A 20,386-nucleotide genomic window follows, 5' to 3' on the forward strand; every position below is an offset into this window, starting at 1 on the left:
AGGTACTTAAGTTGAGAAACTTAAGTTTAACTCAAAATATGGGAATAGAGAGAAGGGAGAAATCCATATAATGATAGGCAAGATAGTCGATTGTACATACAAATTGGGTAATGAATAGGTAGGTGCACCAATAAAAGAAGAACTACAATTTGAGTGAGGAAAAGAACACCAATGTTGAGTGGAAGGTTATATGATAGCTGAATGTCTTGATAAAGGAAGTGTAATTAATGTTTTCTACAGAAGTAGAATACTGCTCGTTACAAAGCTTACTCCAAATTTGCATAATAGAGGAACTTACCTGACACGTAGTAGGCTAGTTGACATAACGGATTAATAAATGAATAATAATGGTACAGTTGGCAGAACTTTGTGTACTGTTTCTAATATGAGTAATAATAGGTAAAAGAGTACAGTAAACAAAACTCAAAGTTATTAGTTGCTGCAAAAGTGTTAACTCCTCCTGCTTGTTCACAATGATTAAAGAAGAACTAAATTACTTTAAATTGTGTACTTGATATAGAGAACTGAATGCCTGATGTAAAATATGATTCTAAGTAACAGCCTGCTTCCAGCCGGGGATTTACATATTGGTCGCAAACTGTGAGAGCATATTTTAGGATATTTATAAGGGATTTGTATATCTAATTCACAAATGGGAAAATCTGGTGGCAATTTGTACAGTTTTCGGTGAAGTGCTACACATTTAATACAGAGGGATTTGAATTGATTTGACTGTACCAAGGAAATGAAATACTCATTATTTTGTCCATCTACAGCAGGGGAGAGAGGCCTGAAACAGCAGCAATTCAACAACAAGAATAATAATGTATGTGTGAAATAGTTCTGCTAGTTCAGTATTTCCTAGACGTTTACCAGATAAATATTATTATCTATTTATTCTAATAATATTTAATACACCTTTGCAGCATAACATATTAATTTACTCATTAATGGAAGAGAGAAAATTTTACAGAATAATGTACTGAGCACAGAAAGTGCATTTTCTAACCGCAAGGAAACAAGTCATGTGGAATATATATTGTTTTATATATATATATATTTATAAAAAATTATCCAATATATTTGAGAACACAGAATGACATTAGCTATTGCAAATTAACTTCCAAATACATACCCACTAGAAGAAATCATCTCTCTCTCAGCTCAAACCTGTTCTCCCGCACATAATACATCAGTAAAAAATATGGACAAAAATTTGCCATTCAACAATGTATGTAGGGGAGATATAGAGAGAGGGGGAGGGAGTGAGGAGGGAGGGGGAGAGAGAGGGGGTGGGGGTGGGGAGAGAGAGGGGGTGGGGGGAGGTAGAGAGAGGAGAGAGGGGAGAGGTAGAGAGGAGAGAGGGGGGGGGAGGTAGGGAGAGAGAGAGGGGGGGAGGTAGAGAGAGAGGGGGGGAGGTAGAGAGAGAGGGGGGGAGGTAGAGAGAGAGGGGGGGAGGTAGAGAGAGAGGGGGGGAGGTAGAGAGAGAGGGGGGGAGGTAGAGAGAGAGGGGGGGGGAGGTAGAGAGAGAGGGGGGGAGGTAGAGAGAGAGGGGGGGAGGTAGAGAGAGAGGGGGGGGAGGTAGAGAGAGAGGGGGGGAGGTAGAGAGAGAGGGGGGGAGGTAGAGAGAGAGGGGGGGAGGTAGAGAGAGAGGGGGGGAGGTAGAGAGAGAGGGGGGGAGGTAGAGAGAGAGGGGGGGAGGTAGAGAGAGAGGGGGGGAGGTAGAGAGAGAGGGGGGGAGGTAGAGAGAGAGGGGGGGGAGGTAGAGAGAGAGGGGGGGGAGGTAGAGAGAGAGGGGGGGGAGGTAGAGAGAGAGGGGGGGAGGTAGAGAGAGAGGGGGGGAGGTAGAGAGAGAGGGGGGGAGGTAGAGAGAGAGGGGGGGAGGTAGAGAGAGAGGGGGGGAGGTAGAGAGAGAGGGGGGGAGGTAGAGAGAGAGGGGGGGAGGTAGAGAGAGAGGGGGGGAGGTAGAGAGAGAGGGGGGGAGGTAGAGAGAGAGGGGGGGAGGTAGAGAGAGAGGGGGGGAGGTAGAGAGAGAGGGGGGGAGGTAGAGAGAGAGGGGGGGAGGTAGAGAGAGAGGGGGGGAGGTAGAGAGAGGGGGGGGGAGGTAGAGAGAGGGGGGGGGAGGTAGAGAGAGGGGGGGGGAGGTAGAGAGAGGGGGGGAGGTAGAGAGGGGGGGAGGTAGAGAGGGGGGGAGGTAGAGAGGGGGGGAGGTAGAGAGGGGGGGAGGTAGAGAGGGGGGGGAGGTAGAGAGGGGGGGGAGGTAGAGAGAGGGGGGAGGTAGAGAGAGGGGGGAGGTAGAGAGAGGGGGAGGTAGAGAGAGGGGGAGGTAGAGAGAGGGGGAGGTAGAGAGAGGGGGAGGTAGAGAGAGGGGGAGGTAGAGAGAGGGGGAGGTAGAGAGAGGGGGAGGTAGAGAGAGGGGGAGGTAGAGAGAGGGGGAGGTAGAGAGAGGGGGAGGTAGAGAGAGGGGGAGGTAGAGAGAGGGGGAGGTAGAGAGAGGGGGAGGTAGAGAGAGGGGGAGGTAGAGAGAGGGGGAGGTAGAGAGAGGGGGAGGTAGAGAGAGGGGGAGGTAGAGAGAGGGGGAGGTAGAGAGAGGGGGAGGTAGAGAGAGGGGGAGGTAGAGAGAGGGGGAGGTAGAGAGAGGGGGGGCATAGAGGGGGGAGGTAGAGAGAGGGGGAGGTAGAGAGAGGGGGGGCATAGAGGGGGGAGGTAGAGAGAGGGGGGGCATAGAGGGGGGAGGAGGAGGGGGGAGGGAGAGAGGGAATCTTCCAACAACCTATCATAAAAAAAAATTGCCCTAGATCACAAATACACCTTGGCCATTTTTTAAATCCCAAAACAGAAGCTTAAGACACGTGGCTCTGCAGAAGATTAACAAAGATTAGATGGGAAGATCAGATAATTAATAAGGAGCTGCTGATCCAAAATGGGAGATGCTGACACCTTAAAGAAGCATCAGTCTGGTAATCTGGGGGGTAGGTAAAAACTGTAGAGTGAGACCAAGGCCGGATGATTACAGTAAGGAGGTTCAAATGCACGTACACTGAAGTAGTTATGTAGGGATGAAGAGGCTTGCACAGGATATACTAGCATGGAGAGCTGACTCAGACCAGTCTTCACACTGAAGACAGCAACACTTGCGTCTGAATATAATATTTCCTTTTTATTACCACAAAGTTTTGAAATTTCTCAAAAAAGTACAAGGTAAATGAAAATTGTTTAAATATGTTGTTCCCAACTCTTTGAGGAATTGTTGCATGGTTTTTACAAATTGCTGCCAGCGGCTGGTCATTTGTGAGCTAGTAAACTAAAACTTCCAAGAAGCTTTGAAAAATTAAGAGCTTCATTTATGGTAGATTTTGCTTTATATAACACTGCCAAAACTGCTGGAAACAATTTTCTCAACATTCTTTTATACCTTTCATTACAGACAAGTTTTTATTCAGACACTGGATGAAACCAATTTCATGATGGTACATTAACAAACAATTTTGCTAGAAATTTTAGACTGGACACTTACTTACTAACAAGGAACATCATGAATAAATACGGATACAAATGCTGAGAAAAGTAGTCTGTAGGACTGGTCATTGGTTATGTAGGTAAAAGGGAGGACTGGATTTTGCATAAACGTGGGCCAGGATCATGTAAGATGGCAGCCAGAACCCAGTATCACACAACACACAAGTAAGAGAGGGTGGACTCAAATGAAACACATGCAAAAAATGAGATCTGAAAAGCTGGGATGTGAAGATGTGATGTTAATGAAAAGAGAAAAGGAAATTAAGGTGAGGACAAAATGGGAACTGTAACAGGGAAGAATAGAAAGAAAGAAGGATAAAGATTTAATGCCTTGTTGGAAATGAGGTCCTGTTTAGATTGGGGAAAGTCAGGAAAGAAATCTGCAGGGTCATTTTCAAAGAATGGTCATGCAATTCACTTTTAAAAATTTAGGGAAAGCAATGAAAGTCTAAATATGGATGGTTAAATGTTGATTAGAACTGTCATCCTCCCGAATGCAAATCCAGTGCCTTGCAACTGTGTCACTTCACTCAGTACAAACAGAAATACAACTACAAAAAAGAAACAAGTAGTAATCAGAAAAAAATGACAAATGACCACTGAAAATCTGAAGGGTTGAAAAGACAATGAGAAACAAATGGCTGTTAGGAAGCAGGTAAAGGAACAAGACCAAGATTCAACAGGCGAGATCAGTCTCAAAGGATACAAAGCCTCATGCAAACTCTCATGTCATATCGAGCTCAGTATGACAACTTTGAGGAAGAAGATTAGCAAGGCCATGGCATTGTTTCAGAAATCATACTGGCATTTATATTTGATAATTTACGGAAACTACAACAATTTAGATTGTGTGACATCATGCAGTCTAATTTGTTATGGTTTCTGTAAATTATCAAATATAAATGGTTGTTAAATTCTGAAGCACTATATCATGAAACACACACAGACATGATTACTATTGACCTACTGAGCATAATTTGCAACACTTTTAAGCATATACATGTATGCAGAGTGGCTATTCATCCTTACTGAAAATGTAATAGGGTTTTACAAATGAGAAAGCTGCATAATGGTATTAGTAATTTTGGGAATGCTGAATGCCCAACTATACAGTCATCAGTGTCCACATAACCATCAGCTGGTATACAACCTGTGTCACCACACACATGTCACATTTGGTGAAATAGCCCTGATCAATTATGGGACGGATTCACAGTGAGAAAACTGCACATAACCATTTTCAACAAGGCTAGTCTGAAGTATAGAATCTTCTAGACAAAAAATTACGCTGATGATGGCATTATTCTCACTGGGATGCTATGGAATCAAAGAGTAAGAAAAAATTGTGTTTACCAAAAATGTTGATTGTGTGTAGAGGGAAATTTTTAAATGGAAATAATAACAACTGGTCCATCAATGTACTACTTACATTCAATGAGGTGTTCAAATAAACACATACCTGTATGCCAGAAATAAATTGATACTGGTGACTATTGTAAAGCAACTAAGCCAAAGAGGCAGTTATAAATTTACTGCAGTCCCAATTGTTTGACGCTGACAGTTTTTGTCATTTCAATAGGAGAGGATAACAGCCTATACTTGTATTCATGTATTGGAAACTTTGACAGATGTTTAAGTCTCCATTGATCTCTCTGTGGCACCACTGGCGGTTCACACTGTCACTCCAGATTTACCAGTCACTCCTGTTGTCCTGCAACCGTTGAGTCGCATTGACACACACACAGCTAACCAACAGCTATGAAGGATCTTCTTCTATTTTGGTTTACACTACCAATCTTAAGAAACCTCTCCAAAAAATTGGTAACCACATAGTAAAGTAACAGCTATGAAGGGTTTCCTTCTATTTTGGTTTACACTGTAAGTCATATGAAATCTGGTGTTCCATTTACACAATGTCAATGAAATTTTGGTTTCTATGAACTGCACCAAACGGCAACTGTACTTTTTATCATTAAGAAGAAAATGTATTTGGAGAGTTGTGCCTGTAAAGTGCAATAAGAGGAAGTTAGTTATTAAAAAAAAAAAAAAAAAAAAAAAAAAAAAAAAAAAAAAAAACTGAGCTCGCTGCAATGCAAGGGTGTGGCAAACTGAAAAGTGTCAGTTGATAATTACAAAGAGAATGAATTCTGACAGTTTTCTATAGATCATTAAAAATTGTTTTAGTCAGCTGTCAGGGTCATAGGCTTTGAAGAAACTGAAATAGAAGTTTCCTGTTAAATTCATGTACATTCTCTATGACATCTTGCTTAGTTTGTTTATTGGATCATTGGTGAAGCCACCATACTATGGATTTACGGCCTTTGTTTCAGGCCCGCATTCCTATCTGTTGAAACATTTTTTCCTTATGTATAATACATATTTTCATTAAATATTTACCATTTTGAAATTTTCAATAATTTCATTATATTCCATGTGTATGCATAGCCCAAGAAGGTTCTGTAACATTGTGCCTCAAAACAACTAAGGATATTTCATAGACATCATTTGAGTCTACGTACCGTCATGTTCACTCTCTTATGATGTAGTATGAGACCCCTCTGAAAAGTTGTAGACACTACAAGATAATTATGGGTGATTTTAAGGTGACATTAAGGCAGAAGTTAAAGACTACTCAGTGGGAAACATTAGATATGATACCGGAACGAGCAGAATTTGCAAAGAACAACATGTTTGCCCTTAACAAATTCTTCAAAAAAAAAATAAAAAATGGACTTAGCAAGGACCAAATGAAACTAAAACTGACTTTACTACATTTTATACAGGTTATATAGAGCGTGGCAACTCGAACCATCATTAGTATCACAAGTGATTGTAGACTCTTGATAAAGAGTAAATATGAGGGTAACTAGTTTAAACCACAAGCAACAAGTTCAGTATCTTAGAAAATAAATGTTATAAGGGCACTGACATAAGGGGAAATAATTCAACAAAGGTATTATGGAAACTGACAAAACAGATGAAGCAGATACAAAGAAAATAACATAAAAGAATATCTCAAATGAAAGGAGACAGCTATTAAGCATTTAAGATGGTAAACAGCACAGACAGAGATTGCATTGTTGCTGGTTCTAAGCGACAGTCACGACACATGTGTACATGTGCTTTGCACTTTAAGAAAATGTTTATCCTACAAATTAGGTCTGTCACTTGTCTATGTAGAATTTGTCATTAACCACCAACATCAGCAATGACAACTCACAACAAACAACTCTACAAACAACTTGCTTCGAACACGCTAAATGCTCGCACTGGCTGCAACATTCACATTGTAGCACTCCAAACAGTCTCCTATTTGTGACTCCAACTACAACAACAAAGAGAAAGCTGTATAAGCATTCCAAGGTGTTCAAATTTTAGTATATGTTAAGAGGCCATAATGAAATTAAGTCAATTCCTCATATAAAGCTGAATGAGACACACAAAGAAATTCCACTACCAAGGAAGAAAAGCCACCTGCAGATAGTGGCATTTCATGAGAAATGGCTAAAGCTGGAGGGATTGGGGAGGGGGAGAAAAAAGAAAATTCAGCCTGTACTCTGTAATACGAGGGTATTTTGGAAAGTGAAGATACACCGTATGCCAGAGGAACAGAAGAGTTTTGACGAGCAAGTTGGCAACACTGGTGTTAACCTTGAACTGTTATCTTTCTCCTTGCGGTCGTTTGGCAGTTGAACGTTGCTTCTGGTTGGAGTAGGTCGTGTTAAAAATGGCTGCGCTGATTCAGAATCCCACCAAATGCGAAGTGCGCTCCGTCATGCATTTTCTTCATGCAGAAGGTCAGCGATCAGCGGATATTCACAAAGAAATTGTTTCTGTTTATGGGAACATTATGAATCGACAAAATGTAATGAAATGGTGTCGTAATTTCTCTGAAGGTAGGACCGATGTTCATGACGAACAAAGAACAGGTCGGCCATCTGTGATCTTTGATGCCCTTCTTCGGAGAATGGAGGAAGCAATTTGTGCGAATACACACACACATTGAAAGAATTGCATCAGAGTAAACCGAACGTATCAATGACAACTCTTTATGACGTTGTGACTGTCAAGTTAGGGTACAGGAAATTGTGTGCATGTTGGGTTCCAAAACTGTTAAGGGAAGAACACAAAAAGGAAAAGGATGGGCTTTGCACTCTACTCACTCACACGCTATGCTGAAGCAGGTGATTAGTTCCTTGATCACATTGTGACAGGTGACGAGACGTGGGTTTATCACCACACACCTGAATCCAAGCAACAATTGATGCAATGGTGCCATTCGAATTCACCAGAAGCCAAGAAATGCAAAACGTCGATTTCAGCGAAGAAAATCATGGCTTTGTTTTTTGGGACAGACAAGGCATTCTGCTGTTGGAATTTATGCCTCCTGGAACGACAATTAATGCTGCTACATATTGCCAGACTTTGAAACGTCTTCGAAGGGCAATTCAAAACAAACAAAGGGGAATGTTGACAAGTGGAGTCCGCTTACTTCATGACAATGCTTGGCCTCACACAGCGCTCGTAACAGAAGCACTATTCAAACAATTCAAATGGGACGTATTGGACCATCCGCCATACAGCCCGGAACTTGCACCCACCGACTTCCATGTCTTCCATTACCTGAAGTCACATCTTGGTGGAAAATCATTCCACGACAATGAAGAGATCAAAGATGAAGTTGAAATGTGGTTTCGACAACAGGCGGCAACCTTCTATGACTGTGGGATACAAAAGCTTGTGCACCGACTTAAAAAGTGTTTGGATAACGGAGGTGGTGATGTCAAAAAATAACAAATAATCCAGTTAACAAGATGTAACTGACATTTTCTAAATAAATGTTCTATTTAAGGACTGCGAGCCGTTGTATCTTTAATTTTGAAAATGCCCTCGTATATACATTATTCACAAAAATTATCACAAACAACATAAAAATAAATATATTACATTTTCAATCTGGCGAAAGAACAAGCTGGCTTTAGAGGTGGATATAACACAGCAGACCATTTGCCAGGTGCGAACGAATTTACAGAACAGAACTAGGATATGAATAAACACTTGATTGGGATGCATGGATTTTGTGGCAGCTTTTGAGATGGTCCTAATAATTTTTTCACTAACAGCCCTTAAGGAATAAAGTTTTGATTTAACTTTTGTTTGCATATTGAGGAATATATATATGTCAATGCCATGGCTTCCATTGGACTACTTCAGGATAATGAGAAATACAGAATTTAAATAGAAACCAGAGACACTATTGCATATCATCGAACTACTCTCATATCCTTAAATTAGGAAAACAAAGAGGGAGTACATATATGAACTATCTTCATTTTCCTGATGACTGTTCTGTCTGACCCTAACACAGATCACTATCAGTGAATGGAGTAACCTGATAAAGCCTGAATAATGAACCTCCTCAAACAACTACTGACGTGTTGAAAACAATCTCAATCTCAATCTCATACTTTTCAAAAAGATATTTCTGAGAGCAAATCAATGACCTCATTCGTTTGCTAAAAACAGTAGCAAAATTTGGCTATAATACTGTATAACCAATGTATTTAAGGGGAGTTGGGGGAGGGGGGGGGGGGGGGGGGGGAATTTCGGATTTTTATTTCATTACAAAATTTGCAATTTTCCAAATAAAATTATATATATATCACCTAAAAACTCACATGGGAAGTATTTTTTTTTTTAAATATAATCTACACCCATTGGAAATGTTAAAATTTTTACATGCATTACTTCAAAATCTAATAAAATTGGTAATTTTTTGTTTGTAAGGCTGTGGATTGCTGCGTTATAAAGGTTAAATTACGTGTTTGTATTGGTAGCACTGTCAAAAACAGTAACTTATCATTTCATAGTATAAACACGAGTTGTATGTCAAATATTAATTTTTTTTTTAATTCGAGGAAAAGTGACGAATAGATTGGTAAATGTCTCAAAAAGTAAAGTATGATGCCAAAACGAAGTGTTTTTAAGAAACGTGGGTTTCATTGTAATAGATTTTCGAATAAAGGGAAATACTGTGTTTGACATGTGGTGTGTGAAGTTACAGACAACAAAATACAGGAAAACTCATCAGTATCTAAAGAAACACCCATTAGTGCTTCGAAGATTAAAATAAAATGTTGTGATACACAGTTTTCTCAAAACCAAAGTGATGTAAACAGTAGGTTAGGTTATATTCTGACAGATTTACATATCCTAACAAGGATGTTAGGTAAATGTGTGTGTTGTAAAATATGTGGAGGGCTAGTTAGTTTACATGAAGACACTGAGGTATCAAATGGACTAGCCAGGGAACTTATCATTAATTGTGCTATTTGTAAATATATACATTCCTTTTGGAATTCTGGTAAATGTAAAGATAATTATTTTGAAGTAAATGGTAGGTGGATTTATGGATTGAGAGCTATTGGCAAAGGACACACTACAGCAGAAACAATGTGTGCCGTGATGAATATGCCACGCCCATCATGTAAAAATCGACAAGTATGCAGGATTTATTGGAGCTGCTGTGGAACCTGTTGCATGTGAGTCAATGATGGGCACTGCAAACGAAGCTAATGAAGTAAGTGATGGTGTGACTGACATACCAGTAGCTTTTGATGGCATTTGACAGAAGTGCAGCTACAGTTCTAAGAATTCTGTTGCTACGGTGACCAGCGTGGATACTTGAAAGGTAATAGATTTCCAGATTTTAACCAAACATTGTCATAAGTGTAAATCAGTGAAAGAAGAATGGCGTTTCTGTGATAGAAATTATGAAGGAACAAATGGTGATATGGAGGGCTCTGCAGCTATTGAAATTTTTAGTCGATCTGAGAACGAAAGGGGAGTGTGTTACACTAAGTTCTTAGGTGACGGAGACTCAAAAGCATACAACAGTGTAGTAGCCACTCAGCCTTAAGGTGAGAAGATTATTACAAAACTGGAATGTGTTGGTCATGGCCAGAAGAGGATGGGCACCAGGTTGAAGAAGTTGAAACAAAGTTTGAGAGACAAGAAATTTTCTGATGGTAAAACCATACAACACAGGCTGACAGACAAAACGATTGAAGAACTACAGCAGTGTTATGGGATGGCCATTAGAAATAAAACTGAGGATTTCTTGAAAATGAAGCAGGCAGTATGGGCTACCTTCTTCCACAGACTGTCAACTTATGAAGAAACAGTACACCATGTTTTCCCTCCTGGACCTGATTCATGGTGCAATTACCGCAATGCCCAATACTCAAACAGTACATACAGCCATAAACATTCAATCCCAATCATAAAACCTATTAACAGATACCTGGCAAATCCTGAATTACTGAAGAAGTATGTGCATCCCAATGAGTTGTTCAATGATCTTATATGGACTCGCTTACCAAAAAATGTTTTTGCTGGAATGAGGACACTAAAGTGGGGGGGGGGGGGGGGGGGGGGTCAGGTCAGTAATGCTGTTATTGCTTTTAATGATGGCAACATTGGTAGGGTGGAAGTGCTACAGCATATGGGAATTAATCCTGGAGCAAACTGAGTCAGAGAATTTGAAGAGATGGACAAGGTTTGCACTGATAAAGCAGAGTATGCAGCACAGTTTGCCACTATGAAGTCCGGAAAGAAGAAAAAACTTAGAAAAAGATGAAGAGGATGATATACGGTATGGTGCAGGGTGCTTCTGAGTGACTAAAAAAGAAAACAACTGCGAGTAGAGTATTCATATTTTCAGACAGTAAGAACATACGCATCCTGCGTCTACTGAACTAAAACAAGAACATAATGTTATGTATAATTACAATTATTTAGGATAACGTACAAAAAAGTACACAAAATTTTAACCATGTAATTAAAAAATTGTATTTCCAAAAGCAGTGGCTGAAATGCAATTACTGTAGTTCAGTAGACTCAGAAAATACAGTTTAATGTTCTACAAAAGTTTCATGTCAATGGCTACAGTGGTTCCTGAAATACAGGGAAGCCAAATCACTAAATTTAACATTGTCGGGATAAGGCGTTCCAACTCCCCTTAAAAGAAAGCAGTTCAAATCAACAAAGAAATCATAGAAACAGTATGGAGAGCAAAAGAAATTACCAGAAGAGTAAACATGGCATAGAGTCCTTTTGGTCAACTACATACATGTTTCAAAACTAAGATTCCCAAATGTCTTAAAATAAAAGTTTACAATTAGTGTATACTACCAGATTTGAATAATGTCAAAGAGACTAGAATTTTTAATGCAAAAATCATCAAACATGTGAGAGTTGGCTAGCAAGAATGTAAAGACGCATCTTGATAATTACTACGAGACACAGGTAAATGGTTGGTAGAGGGAACTAGAAAGTTCTGTGCTGATTTACAAGAGATGAGTGAAGGCCATGACAAGTTGGTGGAATTCGCAGTCGGTGGATTACATTAGAAAACGCCCCGGAGATACAATGATGCCTATATCTGAAGATGGTAATGGCAGAAAATTTTCTAGAGGTGGTCTTTCGTGAGCACTGAAGTTTAGTGGGAGCTGCTGCAGCCACTGATGATGATGATGATGATGATGATGATGATGATAAAAACCCATCCCCACTGTTTCCGACACTAATACGAAAGCATGTTTACTTTGTTTACACACACCACCACCCTGCGTGTGCATGCACACACGTGCACCCCTACAGTAATACACACGCACACCTGGGCAGGGTCACTCTGGAATTTGTGGCTCGTAACATGAACTCTTTCAAAAGAAATAATAGTGTTTAAACTGGCAAACACTACACAGGAAAAAAATTTGCACTCTGATTACACTTCCTTGTCCACTGTAAAGGAAGGTAACTAGGCTGACAGGCTTCTTTAATGCACACCTTTTTATTTAGTGGTCCTCACAGAAGTTTAGAGCTGTTCCCTGTAACCTATTACTTACTTATTTACTACTTATGCTATCCTAAACGTTTTGCTACATATGTTTTAAATTAAATAAAATATATATATTTTTTTTACCGCTACTCTGTCAATTTTATAGTGTCACGTTACACAACAGTAACACTGATCGTAACATCAGGGGGGGGGGGGGGGGGGGTCCTTTAAAATGTTATTAGCTTATTATCTTGCTCCTTTGTAGTAGGGTAGTACACTTCTTAACGTTCAAAATAATCAAACTTTGTGAGGAACTATAATCAGTATCAGGCTGTAGCAGCCATCTTGTGGTACTCATGACATTACAATTATTCGTTTCTGAATGTGAACTAGAGAGAGAGAGAGAGAGAGAGAGAGAGAGAGAGAGAGAGAGAGAGGGGGGGGGGGGGGTTGAAATTGGGTTAGGTGTGAAGGTGAGGGGGAGGGAGACTCACTACGAGGCATTCAACTGAAAATACAAGGGATTCCCCTAAATATTTACGCACCGTCACTTGTGACTGATGTTGACTGCTGCTGTTGCTGTTGCTGCTGTGAAGATGGAATCTTTGCACCACCTGCTACTGATTTAATCCGTATTCCCAGACCTTTCTCTTCACTGCTAGTACTATCTGTGCTTTCTCCACCAGATCCAGAAACACTAATGCGTACTGATGGAGCCAATGCAGATGCCATTAGCCCTGCTACAAATACAATTATGTTACTTTATTTATCCACTGTAAATACTGCCAAATGATGTAGAAAATTTTTTAACACTTTAAAGCATACCAATTGATACAGGCGGCTGCTGAGTAGAACCAAGCAATGAAGATGGCAACAATTCTCCAGAGAGAAAACTGTTTGTGTTGTTACGCAGCAAATCTGCACCTTCACGCATTTTGTCCAGTACGTCAGCAGCTTCTGCTGCCAGAGCAGCTTTTGATCTCGATGATTTTGATCGTCCTTGACCCTGTTCATTCCAACCCTTATTATCTTCACTTGCCTGTCGTCGAAGCTGTCCACTTCCTAAAAAATTTCAATAGAATGCACATTTTCAGACTCATGAATTGGTATGTTAGAAATGCAATATCATTTATCACAATTTACCAACAAGATATTCATTACAAATGTATATATATATACTTTTATTCTGACAAGCACTTTTAACTCTAATGTCTACTGAACATACCACTAGCAACATCTGGAACTATTATACACTTATTCTATAATTTTGTCATTTATATTCTGAAGATTACTAGTATCAGTTGTTTAATATGGGGAGTTGTTATCAACTTTTGGTTATTGGTTACTAGAGTGTGCCATATAGGAGTATGATATTGAAATCTGTTTCGCGCACACACGCACAGGCATGACCAAGCGAGGGGGAGAGGGGGGGAGGAGGGGGAGAGAGGGGGGAGGAGGGGGAGAGAGGGGGGAGGAGGGGGAGAGGGGGGGAGGAGGGAGAGAGAGGGGGGGAGGAGGGGGAGAGAGGGGGGAGGAGGGGGAGAGAGGGGGGAGGAGGGGGAGAGAGGGGGAGGAGGGGGAGAGAGGGGGGAGGAGGGGGAGGAGGGGGAGAGAGGGGGAGAGAGGGGGGAGGAGGGGGAGAGAGGGGGGAGGAGGGGGAGAGAGGGGGGAGGAGGGGGAGAGAGGGGGGAGGAGGGGGAGAGAGGGGGAGGAGGGGGAGAGAGGGGGGAGGAGGGGGAGAGAGGGGGGAGGAGGGGGAGAGAGGGGGGAGGAGGGGGAGAGAGGGGGGAGGAGGGGGAGAGAGGGGGGAGGAGGGGGAGAGAGGGGGGAGGAGGGGGAGAGAGGGGAGGAAGAGAGGGGGGGCCACACCAAGGAGCTATAACTATGTACCTGAGCCACTCTCACCAAGAGCCAGTGTCTCAACGATGGTAGCCAGATCACCAGAAGCGATGGCTGACAGGTCGGAATGCGGTTCCCTCAAAGCGTGCACCACTACAGATAGTTCGCCTTGCGGTTGTAACTGGGCTTCTCCAGCTACTGCCACAATTGCTTCCGCTCGAGCAACAGTGAGTACGCTCTCTGCTATTGCCTCAGCTGCTTGCTATCAACCAAAAGATTTTCATAAAACTTTTGATTTAAAAGAAAAAAATTGTATACAAAATATTGAGCAACATTTATTACTGAAATCAACTTTTGATTTAAAATAAGGAAAAAAAATTATACAAAATATTCAGCTATGTTTATTACTGAAATCGAAGTGATACAGCAATAAGATTAAACACAAAAGAACAGAATGTATGTTAACAGCTGTAAAATTATGCAAGGTAAGTGCCTAATTATTTGTCACATTTCGAAGCAATTCCTGTTTTACAATTTCAGGTCAATTTACTGTTTGTTTCCTTTTACCATCAGCTGAAGATTTTGATTTCTCTCTCTTTCCCCTTAGTACATGCAAAAATTTACATAAACACTGTCTGCAGAAACCAAGTTGACACTCAGTGGTGTGGGTGATGGGAGCAACCATAAAGTCATTTCCCACTTACAACTGCTCTCATCAGCTACCACGCTAAGTGTCAACTTTTGTGCAAACACTACAGCTATTGTACCTGTCTACAGCAAGAAATGTTATACAGGGTGATTCAAAACGAATACCACAACTTTAAAAATGTGTATTTAATGAAAGAAACATAATATAACCTTCTGTTATACATCATTACAAAGAGTATTTAAAAAGGCTTTTTTTCACTCAAAAACAAGTTCAGAGATGTTCAATATGGCCCCCTCCAGACACACGAGCAATATCAACCCGATACTCCAACCCGTTCCACACTCTCTGTAGCATATCAGGCGTAACAGTTTGGATAGCTGCTGTTATTTCTCGTTTCAAATCATCAATGGTGGCTGGGAGAGGTGGCCGAAACACCATATCCTTAACATACCCCCATAAGAAAAAATCTCAGGGGGTAAGATCAGGGCTTCTTGGAGGCCAGTGATGAAGTGCTCTGTCAAGGGCTGCCTGGCGGCCGATCCATCGCCTCAGGTAGTTGACGTTCAGGTAGTTACGGACAGATAAGTGCCAATGTGGTGGCGCTCCATCCTGCTGAAATATGTATTGTTGTGCTTCTTGTTCGAGCTGAGGGAACAGCCAATTCTCTAACATCTCCAGATACTGTAGTCTAGTTACAGTAGCACCTTCGAAGAAAAAGAGACCAAAAACTTTATTGGCTGAAATGGCGAACAAATGTACAACTAAATGAAACTTTATAGCTCCCTTAATTCGCTGACAGATAGTGCTTAGCTCTGGCTTTTGTTGTTGCAGAGTTTTAAATTCCTAAAGTTGTGGTATTCTTTTTGAATCACCCTGTATATTTCTAATCTTAACCAGCATATCATCACCTCTCTGTGACAACAACACAATATGTTGCTATAAGATATAACATTACTCTTGAATAATGAATTTTATTTCCTTCCATGCATGTACCTTATTTATTTTCTTATTGTATATGGCCAGTGTCAAAATTGTGTAAATTTAATTAAAGAAAATATAAGAAATGAATCTTAACTGTAGAGTCAACGATAGTCAGAAAAGATAATAAAAATTCTTTAGAGTAAGTATGCAAAGCAGCAAGCATATGTGATGTGATGCAGCTGTGTATGAGAAATGGTGCAAGAGAGTGTTGCTACAGCACAGTGACTATGAGTGCAACAATATCCCGTGGTTATTATAGGCGACACAAGATCCAAGGACCACAGTACACTGGTAACTGTGTAAGTTTATAATCAGGTTTAAAAAGAGTTAAAAGGAATAATACTGTTGGAACATAGCACAAATTAAGAAAAATTTGAATTTAGGGATGAGAGAAGACTATTGCAATTGTTGCCACTGAGCTACTACTTCGCTCCTGCAATGTCTCAGAATGGAAGACTGAACCATTTTTAGTATTATAAAAGACTTGCCAGTATTTTGAGTGAACTTATTCATAAATTTTTGGTCATTAGTATCCCAAATCACTGCCACATAAAACAGGGTCCATATCCAATCACAAGTTCCGAGAATCACATCATGAATCAAAAAGTCTATTATTTGAAGAGTTGATAACTTTGCCAGAAAGAACAGTAAATTTTTTTTGTTGAATTGAAAGTTCATTTGTTGTTAATTGATTAATGTCATTACATAATTCTTGAGCTAAACATTCATGAGTAACTTTTACGGTAACTGTTAAAAATCAATAAATCTGGCAAATCTTAATGAATTTTACCATTTATCCAACTATGCTGAGTACTTTTGTGTTTTTGGTAAATATATGTACTAATGTCTTGGTTGGTGCCTTTCAGCATTGCCAGGGTATTTTGCTGTTGTTTTGGAGTCCTTCACATTTAAATGTGATATATGTCAGGGTGAACTGTAATTAATTGAAAGGATTGGTTAACCACAATTAGTAACGTTAAAGATTACAGTGAGGTTACACTACGCAATTATTACCATTTCCCATAATAATTCAGTAATTCATTTAGTTTTGATTTTGTCTGTAAGAATTCTAAAGTTTTGAATAAGTATTTGCATTTGCCCAGCTATTTTTCTTATCACTTTGATATACAAATAAGTTTCTGCAAAAGTGCCGACAAATGTCACTAGTAAATGTGTTTCTGACTACCATGTAAATGTAAATTTGTTATAACCTCTGGTTTCAGGAATAAATTTTCAGCATTAGGACTGGCAGCTATGTGAGTTCATTACATAATTCAAATTTTATTAAACTGCAGTTTTCTCATTAAAGACAAATCTGACTAATCATTCAAGATTAATCTTTACACTTTTCATTACTGCACAGTGTATCCACTTTTTAAGCTAACAACTAGTGTATACTTTGCTGCACTCTTTTGGTCTATTCGCTTCAGAAACAATGCCTTTCCAACAAACAACGTACACACAAAGTTGACTGTAGCACGTATGAGACGAGGTGAAAATGTTACATCTCCTGCCGCTGTACACGACAGGATAGGAAGAAAATCCACTAGACTTACATTACCCTACAGCAAATTCAGTAAGTTCTTAAGACTTGTCTGTTGATAATGCCGAATCCCATATGATAAGCTACAGACTGTCTGGATATTAAATATCAGTACAGAACTTCGACTAGGGAAATCCATAGGTATGATTCCAAGAGAATACTGAATGTGGAAACTTGGTTTTATTAATTATGGCATACCTTACATACTACTGCTGAATGTAACAACTGCATTAGTTGTTTATATCCTGTACACAGCTATACACATACCATTTATATCGTGAACTTTAAATTTCTGTCATTAAAATTTTAAGCAATGATATCAAGTCCTGGAAAGTAAAGTGGTACGAGTAATACCCACCACCATCATCTTTAGAGGCTTACAAAGTTTTAAACATGAGTGTGGTTAAAAGAAAACCACAAAATATTCGTCTCATAGCCTGCTCAAATAGGAAGCATACTCAAATCTACACTAGAAAATAAAGTGTACTCTCTTAAAATATGAGTTACCGTAATGAATATGCCACAGCAATACAAACAGGTTGAGCATCTCACTAGAGCAAAAAGCAATGTGTAAGGGGGCTATGACTGAAGTGGAGGCATGTGAATAAGATCTCCTTGCACTGGTGTAACCAAGAGGAGAAACGCCACAGACAAAGTTGGTTTCACAGTCCACATCTTGTCACCCTTACCTCCAGCCATTCTTCCTAACCCTTCCTGGCTACTAAGTCATCCAGCTTGTTTCCATTCATTCCAGCGTGTCCCAGTGCCCAACTTATCACACAGCAGCAACAAGGAAATAATATCTTGAATATTGTGTACAATTTTTCTGTAGAGTATATTTATTAAGGGCTTGGAGAGCACTAACGTATCTGAACAATCTCACTCTTTCCCCTTTTGCCCCGTTGTCCCCAGGATCAAGTGCAACTCAGTACGATACATTTTAAATCTATTGTGACAGGTAGATGCTGAAGACATGATCAGAAAAACTGTTGGGTGGCCAAGTGAATTTTGCTGCTTTGCCCCACCTGTATACCTAAAAACTATATTTGGAGCACTTTCTTTTCTAAAATAAGTCAAATTTAAAATAATTCTCTGTCTCTTAATGTACAAAGGTGGTGGCTAACTCCAAACTTGGAATAAAAACATTCACCCTGCACCTTTCTGTATTGTGGCTCTTTGCTTGGATCCCATATAGCCTTGTTGCTCACAAAGAATTATCTGAAATATCTGTTGATCCATTGCGGACTGGGATAGCAACTGATCAAATATTTAACAAAGAAATTCGCTGAACAGCTGTGCAAATTGAGAAGTTATTTTATTTTATTTTTGCTACCAGTTTTGGCAATTCAATATGCCATATCCCAACATGCAACTGAAGTCAAATCTCGAAGGAAGCACTTGAGAATTCACGACATACAGAAACAGATGGACCCAGTATACCAATATTGATAATTTTGGAGAGGTGCACATGGGGCCTGAAGATGGCATATTGAACTGCCGAAACTGGTAGTGAAAATAAAAGAAAATAATTTCTCAATTTGCACAGCTATTTGGTGAATTTCTTCGTTAAAAATTATCTGAAATAGTCCAGGGCTGGATAACCTAAAGTGTGCCAGGCAAGTGCTTGGGGTACTGAGTGTATTTTGTAAGCTTGATGCACCAAGAATACTTGTCACTTGATTTGAAGAGGGGACTTGCCAGCATCCGCACAAAGGCTAGGAACAGGGCCCATGTGACTGATGTACTTCCTTCACGATGGACTGTATCTAAGATTTTCAGTTATGTTCTTGTTGATGTATACACTGTCACGGAACAAATTTAGTCGATACGGACTTAAGTGTGGCACTTCAAGAACACTAACTCAAACAATGACTAGAATGTAATATGCTGAGGCTGAATTCAGTTCCACTTCAGCTAATACCAGAAGATTACATCTTGAACAAGCCTTAGGAGAGAACCAGATGCAACAATCAAACATGAATCTTCACATATATATTCCATCAAACTTGTGGTTCATCTTGCATTTTGATGCTTTTATTACAGTCATCAGTCTGAAGACTGGTTTGAGTAAATCTTTTCATATCTGCACAACAACTCCAGACAACATCCGCTTGCACTTACTTAATGTAGTCAACACATTAGTCTCTTATACAAGTTCTACTCCCCATACTTACTTCCACTGTCAAACTGACTACTCCTTGATGCTTCTTGATTTATCTTATTAACCTCTCCTAGTCAAATCTTAATGACAGAGGGGTGGCTTGCACAACTCTATGACACAAATAGCTGTACCATATGTGAAATTACATCAGATGTGTATCTGTGGGGAGGCCAGACAGATTTATGTATGGAGAATTTACAGATCTGATCTTGTAACATTAGCCAACACTTTTTTATGTTGGTAAAGCTACCAACAGGCAGAAGACGTGCTTTGTTGGTGCATGTCTTGATTGTAACTGAGGTAAGCTCATGCCACAGTGTTCTTCCTTGGCATGCCAGTGTAAAAGTTGGTACAAAAACAGCTAAGTAAAAAATATGTGCCATTCACACGTTTATTTATATGTAAAAGCCAAATTCGTAACTTTCCTTTATGTGAGACTGCGTTTGCAAGAGCCACGTGATGGTTTGAAATTCTAGATTCGGATATTTTACTGTCTGTGTCACTTCAGCATAAGCTTGCATTCATTGTATCATTACCCACAATTTGTATTGCGAAATTTTGAACGATCAGAAGTGCTGCGATAAACACTTACTGTTACTTTAGTGTCAATTCTATGTTTAAACTTATTCGTGTTCTTTTAAAATTTGAGAACAGTAGGCCTATCCTCATTCAAAACAATTGTCTCTAATTTCATTGTATAATTACATGCGAAACAGCTTATTTTGACGATTTTTGAATGCTAACAAAACTATACTTTCATAAATTAACAGTACAAGTCTTTTGGATAACTTATTTCATAACAAATCAGCATTTGTAGTTCAAAGTTACTGCCAAAGAACAGATCACCCCAAATTT

General features: G+C 39.8%; 1 protein-coding gene across 7 annotated transcripts in view; it reads right to left on the bottom strand.

Annotated features, from left to right (window-relative positions):
- LOC126416771 (E3 ubiquitin-protein ligase HECTD1) overlaps nucleotides 1-20,386 on the bottom strand; it is a 327,326-nt gene that overhangs the window by 78,487 nt on the left and 228,453 nt on the right. For 6 of the 7 annotated variants that reach the window (XM_050084626.1, XM_050084625.1, XM_050084627.1 and 3 more), the window contains 3 exons: nucleotides 14,249-14,459; nucleotides 13,184-13,420; nucleotides 12,904-13,098 (listed from right to left, as the gene is read on the bottom strand). In XM_050084626.1, the coding sequence (XP_049940583.1) occupies nucleotides 12,904-13,098; nucleotides 13,184-13,420; nucleotides 14,249-14,459 (643 nt within the window). The remainder of the gene's footprint in view (nucleotides 1-12,903; nucleotides 13,099-13,183; nucleotides 13,421-14,248; nucleotides 14,460-20,386) is intronic. The other variant, XM_050084624.1, reaches the window with a different exon arrangement.

Source organism: Schistocerca serialis, chromosome 8 (genome assembly GCF_023864345.2).
Source record: "Schistocerca serialis cubense isolate TAMUIC-IGC-003099 chromosome 8, iqSchSeri2.2, whole genome shotgun sequence".
NCBI lineage: Eukaryota > Metazoa > Arthropoda > Insecta > Orthoptera > Acrididae > Schistocerca > Schistocerca serialis.